The 8,443-nt window shown below is 46.0% G+C and overlaps 1 protein-coding gene across 3 annotated transcripts in view; it reads right to left on the bottom strand.

Moving 5' to 3' along the window:
- Positions 1 to 507: 507 nt before the first annotated feature.
- The window catches only part of ATP7B (ATPase copper transporting beta), a 150,432-nt gene continuing 142,496 nt past the window's right edge, over positions 508 to 8,443 (bottom strand). For all 3 annotated transcript variants that reach the window (XM_073583303.1, XM_073583304.1, XM_073583302.1), the window contains 3 exons: positions 5,288 to 5,405; positions 5,017 to 5,119; positions 508 to 4,055 (listed from right to left, as the gene is read on the bottom strand). In XM_073583303.1, coding sequence (XP_073439404.1) covers positions 3,797 to 4,055; positions 5,017 to 5,119; positions 5,288 to 5,405 — 480 coding nt within the window. In that variant the 3' untranslated portion in view covers positions 508 to 3,796. The remainder of the gene's footprint in view (positions 4,056 to 5,016; positions 5,120 to 5,287; positions 5,406 to 8,443) is intronic.

The following is an 8,443-nucleotide window of genomic DNA, read 5'->3' as shown; positions in this document are numbered from 1 at the left end:
CTCATTTGCACAAGGAAAGACTAGAAGCAATGGGATGAAACTGAATGGGAGGAGACACAGATTAAATATTAGAAAAAACTTTTTGACAGAGTGATCAATGAGTGGAACAGGCTGCCACGAGAAGTGGTGAGTTCTCCTTCAATGGAAGTCTTCAAACAGAGGCTGGACAGACATCTGACTGGGATGATTTAGCGAATCCTGCTTTGAGCATTGGTTGGACCAGATGGCCCAGGAGGTCCCTTCCAACTTTACGATTCTATGAACATCATTGCTGCACCACACCATCTGTCCCGGAAGATCTGTCTGCAGCGTTGGCTTAACACCTCCCTTGCCGAACACCACAGGTGGCGTCACAAACTATTCCATTAACTACATTCCACCATTTCCGTCCCCCGCCATTTGCTTGGGCGCCCGGGGCCACGGACCGGGTCACCGCTGCTGTGACACATCCCGCTGACACCGGCCCGGTACCGAGTACCCCACAGCCATGGAAGGGCGACCCAAATCCACATATAAAAAATGCATTGTTTATTGGGATCATAAAAATTCATATTAAATTGAATTAAAAATGTAGACAGATGTCATATGATGGAAAGCAGATACATTTATATAACATCATGGATGCAAGGAGTTCTATTAAAAAAAAAAAAAAAAAACACAACCTCAAGAAATGCCCGTCTATTACTGTAAAGTAATTATCCCCCCCCCCCCCCCGTTATCCTATTACTGCTCACGGTCACATGGTTACTGTAATATGCTGCAGAGAAAGAACCAAAGTCCAATCCGTCCTCTATTACATATCTATCCGCGTCATCTGTAGCACAATACAGCTGTATGAGAATAGAAACCGTACGCTGTGTGTACGCCGGGTCCCATTGTATACATTTGTAGTAATGATGACTTCTCTTTTCGCAGAGCTGCAGTCTTACTATTGTGTCGGAGAATGTAACAGATTCCACAAGTTCTGCTCTAGGATCTCAGTGTGGCATTAAAACAATTATATTACAAAAACCAAAATAAATAGGTTTTGATTTTCGATTTACATGAATTCTATTGCATTGCAAGTAATTCCATACCTAGCATCACTATACATTCCCACACTGTTATTACAGTCTTTATGTCACGTTATAAATGGGAAATCAATTCTTTTTAGCTTATAACTGCTTTAGAAGGCAAATTATGTATATCAGTCTAATTAAAGGTAATCTATCACCACATTTTTTTTTTATATGAGAGCAGCATGATATAGAGGCAGAGACACTTATTCCAGCAATGTGTCACTTACTGGGCTACTTGCTGTGGTTTTGACAAAATCCCTGTTTTCTCTGCTGCAGATCTACAAGTTCTCGAAATGCTGAGCTCTGTATAACCCCGCCCACACCACTGATTGGCAGCTTCTGGATGTTCACTGTGCATAGGCAGAAATCTGCCAATCAGTGGTGGTGGCGCAGTTGGACTACTTGGCAGCAGGTTTACTAGTCATCTAGTGATAATAATCTGATAAAACACAGATTGTATAAAAACGACACTAAGCTGCCCAATAAGGGACAGATCGCTGAAATCAGGGTCTCTGTCTCAACAGTATGCAGTTCTCAGATTAGGTAGCAAAAACTTGGAGACAAATTCCCTTTACTCCCATCTCGGAGGAGAGCGGAGCTCGGCTGAGCACATCTACGTCTTTTCTAATGGTGGTTATAGGCCTCCTCACCAGCCCTCCCACTGATTAAAACTTCTGACTTGTCTTTATGACTTGGGAAAGTTTTCTAAAAGTGATGTTAGATTCACAATTCCTGTCACAGTGATTAGAGAGAATTTCTTCAGATTTCTAGCAGTGGTTTTCAAGGTACTGTATACGTTTCCTGAGCTAGCTACATGGGCTCATACTCACTTGAGAGAGACGCGCACAATTGTCGTGCGAGTCTCTCGCATGAAAACCCGGCACTGCCGCTGGCACTGGGACCGGAGCGTGCAGCTACATGTATTTCTATGCAGCCGCACGCTCCAGTTCCAGTGCCGGCGGCAGTGCCGGGTTTTCATGCGAGAGACTCGCACGAGAATTGTGCACGTCTCTCGCAAGTATGAGTCCTAAAACTGTGACTTTGTAGTTTAACCCTTCAAGCACTTGGTGGTTTAACCCTTTCCAGAATTATATTACTAAGCGTTTACTAGAATTCCTTCATCAGTACAGTAGCCGGAATATTTGTTGAGAAGTGCTCACCTATACGTTTTCCCTTCATAGACAGTTGTGGCATATTGACAGGTTATACCATAAATTGCTTATCATATGGGCATCCAGATACAACTATAATCCCCAGATTACACCGACACTGCGCTCTCTCACCTGAACCAATCGGTTATTCTTCTTAATGGGGGATACCCAGAATCAGAAACCCAGAGCCACGCTCGTCTAAGGGTTGTGTATGGTACTGCAGCACAGAATCAGCCATGTTTTTGTAATCCTGGACAACCCATCTTATAGAGAATATTGTATGTCGCCTCAAACACTTACAGCATACAAATTTGTCTCTAAGGTCAGATTTGCACATGAGTTTTCTTGACTGCAATGAAGCGATTAGCCGCTGGTCTCCTGACCTGACTTTCAAAAACCTCATGGGTATATATGGGGGGGGGGGGGGGGGGTTGGGTTTGGGTGAGGACCCCAGCAGCCAGCTTGTGCATCACGGTCTATACTTGGACCATGAAACACGGATGGGTGAATCAGACTAAGCTAATAATTAAAAGCCAGATATCGTCATTAGCAAAATCATGTCTAATATGAAGAGAAGATCTTCATTGCCTCCCATAAAGGATCCCTTACACGGAGGCTCAATCTCCTTATTATGTAATTCTTGAAAGGTTTGCCGCATTTAAGCCTTTCGGGAAACAGGTGTTGTGGAAAAATTAAGTGTTTTTTTCAGCGCTGCAGGTGGAAGTCCACAGAATGGATCCAGAACACACAGGATAGAAGGAACGCAGTTTAATATCTATGAGTTTCAAAGTTATCCAACTTCTTCTTCAGGCTAACACTACAGTGTGTGGTTATATCCTGAAGTTGGATAATTTCGAAACGCATAGATTTTAAACCACGTTTCTTCTATCCTGCATGTTCTGGATCCTTTCTGTGGATCTCCACCAGCAATTTAATTTTTCCACAGCAGCACCTTCCCTAGTTTCGTCACCCTTGGTGTTGCAGCAGGTGGATTATTTATGCCTTAAAATTGTTGTGGATACACAACCCTATCAGGTGAGCAAGCAGTCCGCACCAATGTAGTTGTTGTTGTTGCCAGGTAAAACCCTATCAGTATGTGCTGTAGACAGAAACCGTTCTGTTTCCACACCATCGCAGGCGCGCATGCACAATAAAGCAGACTAGGTGCAGCAAGATTCTGTCAACTTCTGAGCAGCACTTACAAGCTCTTTTAGGAAGGAGTCCAACCACCGCTGACAGGCTACAGAGGTGGCTAGTAACCTACCCAATGAGCAGTAAACTATAGAAATAAAAATCCCTTTGTAATTAACTTCTTATATTCTGCTAAGAACAAAGTTCCTTTGTTTTGGCAAGCACTTTGCAATTTTAGCCATTAAAGAACTTGAAAATACAAGCTAAGAACATCAGCATGTTCTCATTCATACATTTGTATCCATTTTGCTCTTCCTATAGTGTTTCAGTGTAGCAGTTTTGCTCGTTAATCCATTAACGCTACAGATCATTGCTGAGTGTGATGACTGCAGACCATAATGATAGCTTCATTATTATAGATAATGGTCCTTCATGTCTTGATGTAAACCCATGACGCTACATGTACAGATCATCCTCATCCTCGTTGATGAGAAGAGACCACTTGTCTTCTCTGTCGCCTGTCAGTGAATCTTGCCGCGTGTTTCTGCTGGATGACGCTTGGCTGATGTAGCTGATCTGGTCCCAGGTGCTGGTCATTGGGATATCTCTTCTCCTGTCATCCATCCCAACATGAACACTTATCTGTGATGGAGTAAGTGGCTTCATGCGCCCCTGGGCTCGAGCTTCATATCTCTCAGAGTCTGGTTTCCTGTAGCTGAGAGATCAGAGAGAGGTCATAATAGTACCTAATTATCATTATTATTATTATCAATTGGTCACCGATTACTGGCAAAGCTGATGCACTAGGTCCTGAAAATGGATTCTCACCAACTCTAATTCCTATACATTGGCCTGACAAACGCTCATTTGGCCGTCAGACAACTTTCAAATCTCCCAAACACATACCTGCGTAGCATGTATGTGACTTCAATGGGGAAAGCAGAGTAAGGGTCCCGTTTCACATAGCGATGCACCAGCGATCCCGACAACGATACGACCTGGTAGGGATCGCCGGTGCGTCGCTACATGGTCGCTAGTAAGCTGCCAAACAGGTAGATCTACTCAACGACGCACCAGCGATCCCGACAACGATGCGACTTGGTAAGGATCGCTGGTGCGTTGTCACACAGCAGCTATTAAGAACGATTCCAGCCTGTGTCCCTGAGTTCTGCGTCGCCAACGAGGTCGCTCGTCGGCGTCAAACACAGCGATGCATGCTGGCCAGCGGTACGCCGGCGATGGAAAAACGGCCCAGGATATTCCAGCACGATCAGCGATATCCAGCGGGGGGGCCGGTCACCACTATGTGTCACACGTAGCGAGATCGCTGTTGCGTCACAAAATCGGTGACGCATCAGCGATCACGCTATGTGAGACGGGGTCTTAAGCCACTTTCAGACCCTTTTGCTGGTGTCTTATCTTCAGGGGAAAGAAAAGTGTCGAGTGTTGTAAATCAAACATACCTGATCCTTTTTCCCAACATCATCTACTGTGAGTCAAACGGACCCCATACTGATGAGCCGCCAGTAGATGTTTGGCTGATCCTACTAAAATCGCTAGGTTTGGAGAACTTAAACCTTAACATAATTGCAAGGATTTCAACTGAGCAAATTTTAGTAACTTATGCAAGGGACAGATTCCAATATTATACTGTATCTGAACACATCAGAGCTTACCACTTCAGCTGCAAAGAGGATAAAACCACCGACACAGAGGAGGCTGCCATAGCCGCTGATCCCATCCATGGCTGTAACACCAATCCCACAGGCAGGAATACGCCTAGTGAAAACAAATATAATCCTAGGCATGTACTTTAGCTGTGATGTGCAAACCATAAAGACCCAGTCACACAATAAGCGTAAAGGCATAGCGACATCTGATACCCGTAATAGCTACATAGATGGACCTGTACAATAATCATAACACAGGTCAAATATAACAAGTTACCTGCTGCAATGGGAATGCCGACAAGATTATAGATGAGTGCAAACATGAAGTTAATTCTTATTCTTCTCACTGTCCTCTTTGAGAGGTGAATGCTGGCAACAACATCAAGCAAATCATTCTGCAATACAAACCAAAAATGGGTACTGGTTAGAAAAGATAACAATGCTTTGAACGTTTGACCTTCAGGCTCCATATCTCACCATCCACTATTGCTTTGATCATGAAACTACCATCATTTTATAGACAATCATCTTGGCTATCTCATATAATAAATTTGACTTGCAACTATTTAGCATATGATTAGTTATACAGAGTCTTGTCATGTCACTGCATGGTTATCGTTTTGCTTCTAGTGGTGGAAAAAAAAATCTTTTTTCTTCCTGTATACTACAAAATGCAACCTGTTCTCACATTCTCTAATAAGCTCACATTCTCTAATAAGCTCAGTATGTGGTTAGCTTTATTCCCAATGAAAGGTCACTGGTATAAATTGAGGAGCAGCCATGAAAATAGGTATTAGACCTACCGGTAATGATGTTTCCAGGAGTCCATCCTGACAGCACCATGGAGGACGTCTTCCTCCTCCTCCTTACAGGGACAGGAAAGCACACAAGAGGTTAAAAGGTCCCGTCCCACCCCATTTTCCTTAGTGATTTAACAAGTACCACAGCGTGGATAATGCAAGTAAGACTACAATCATATTACAGCATATGACATAACAAACAGGAAGGGAACTACCCGTGCTGTCAGGATGGACTCCTGGAAACATCATTACCGGTAGGTCTAATACCTATTTTCCAGGACGCCCACCTGACAGCACCATGGAGAGTACCAAAGCACCTCCTCAGGGTGGGATTACCACCTGGAGAACCTTTCTCCCAAATGCGGTCTGTTGATCAGATAGCACATCAAGCTTGTAGTGCTTGCAGAATGTATTAAGTCTGGCCTAAGTTGCTGCTCTACCGATTTGATCAACCGAGGTGCCCGCCCGTTCGACCCACGAGGCCGATACTGCCCTTGTCGAGTGGGCCTTTAAAGTATCTGGCGGGTTGGCGCCTTCTGCTTGGTAGGCGTCTGAGATTACTGAAGTAATCCATCTTGTGATGGATGCCTTAGAGGCTTTTTTCCCCTTATTTTTACCCCCAAAAAGGACGAACAGGTTTGGGTTAATATGCCAACTGTTGGTGGCCTCTAAATAGCCTATAACCGCGCGTCTCACATCCAGTAAGTGAAGACGCTGTTCCTTTTCATTACGGGGATTGTCACAGAAGGATGGTAACACTATCTCCTGATTTATATTTTGGCAAGAGGCTACTTTTGAAATAAATGCTGGATCTAATCTCAAGATTATATGATCTTCTCTGATCTGGAGATATGGGTCTCTGGTGGACAGTGCCTGGATTTCCCCTATTCTCTTGGCCGTGGTAATGGCTACAAGGAAGGCCGTTCTGCGAGTGAGAGTTGAGATAGTCATCTCTTTACTGGGGACGTAGGGATCCCTACATAGGAATCTGAGTACCAGACCAAGGTCCCAAGGCGGGGTGAGCTGCCTAATTGTGGGGCGAAGACGTTGCGTGGCCCTTACGAATCTTACTACCCAGGGATGAGACGCTAACGGGTAATCAAAGAAGGAGCTCAAGGCCGAAATCTGGACCTTTAAAGTGCTGGGCTTAAGGCCTTTATTAAACCCTGACTGTAGAAAGTTTAGGATACTAGGGAGGTCAGGGGTACCCGCCACAAGATTGGACATGCCACAGTCCAGACAATCTCTTCCAAACTTTCCGGTAGATTGCAGACGTCACCGGTTTCCTGCTGGCCTGTAGGGTAGATATGACCTTATCTGATAAGCCTTTTGCCTTCAGGATGTCCCTTTCAGGATCCACGCCGAGAGGTGGAGTCTTGCTGGATTCGGATGGCGAATCGGGCCCTGGTGGATGACGTTTTTCTTCCGAGGTAGCTCGACTGGGTTTTCCACTGCCATGGCTCCTAGTAGGGGAAACCAGCTTCTCCTTGGCCAGTATGGAACGACCATTATCACCTATGCGCGGTCCTCACGGATCTTCCCGAGGTCCGCCGGTATGAGCGCCAGTGGTGGGAACGCGCAAGAGAGGGGTTCTTCCCAGGCCTGGCTCAGGGCATCTACGCCTTCTGGGTGGTCTGCCGGGTTCAGGGAGTAGAATCTGGAAACCTTTGAGTTCTTTCGGCTTGCGAACAGGTCTATACTGGGGGTCCCCCCAACGCTGGCACAATTGACAGAAAATCTCCTTGTTCAGTTCCCATTCTGTCGGGCAGACCTGCTGTCTACTTAGGTAGTCCGCTAACACGTTCTGGAAACCTTGTAGGTGGATTGCCGTTACTGAGAGGACTATTCCTTCTGCCCAGGCGAATATTCTTCCTGCTAGGACTTGGAGTGGTCGGTGCCTGGGGCCTCCCTGGTGCTTCAGGAATGACACTGCTGTTACGTTGTCGGATAATATTTGGACATGTCGATTCTTCAGGACCGACCGGTTCCGCCGCAGGGCCTCCCAGACCGCATAGAGTTCCCTGAAGCTGGAGGATCTGCTTCTGATGTCTACTGGCCATCTTCCCTGGAAACTCTTCCCTTCTACATGGGCTCCTCATCCCCACGAACTGGCGTCCGTGGTGACTACCACGTATAGAGAGGTTGTCCATAGTACGCCCACCTGGAGGTTCCTGGGCTGTGTCCACCACCATAGTGACGGAGTCTCCCCCAGATTCCTATGGCGTCATTGCCTTCTAGATCTAAAATGTTATCTAGGGCAGGACCGAACACCCTTAGGCCTGAGCAGGGAATGGAGCATAACTTCGCCTTAGAAGCATAATCCCTGACCAGGATTTAAGCCAGACTGCTCTCCGAGCTGCATTAGACAGGGAGCTGTTTCTGGCTGCGAACCTTACCGATTCGGCTGACGTGTCCGACAGGAACACCGTGGCCGATTTCATGAGTGGAAGGAATGCCAGGATCTCGGAGTCTTGTTGGTTAGGTGTTCCTCTAACTGCCCTATCCACAGAAACATAGACCAGGCCACCGAGGTCGCTGCTATGTTAGCCCTAATGAGGGCCGCCAAAGTCTCCCTTGTCCTTTTTAATAGAACATCCGACTTCCTGTCCATCGGGTCCCAGAGACTTGATGAG

This window comes from Dendrobates tinctorius, unplaced genomic scaffold (assembly GCF_039654945.1).
Source record: "Dendrobates tinctorius isolate UK_male_01 unplaced genomic scaffold, ASM3965494v1 ptg000075l, whole genome shotgun sequence".
Classification (NCBI taxonomy): domain Eukaryota; kingdom Metazoa; phylum Chordata; class Amphibia; order Anura; family Dendrobatidae; genus Dendrobates; species Dendrobates tinctorius.
Note: the sequence above shows the minus strand (reverse complement) of the source record. Positions and strands in the feature narration are given on the sequence as shown.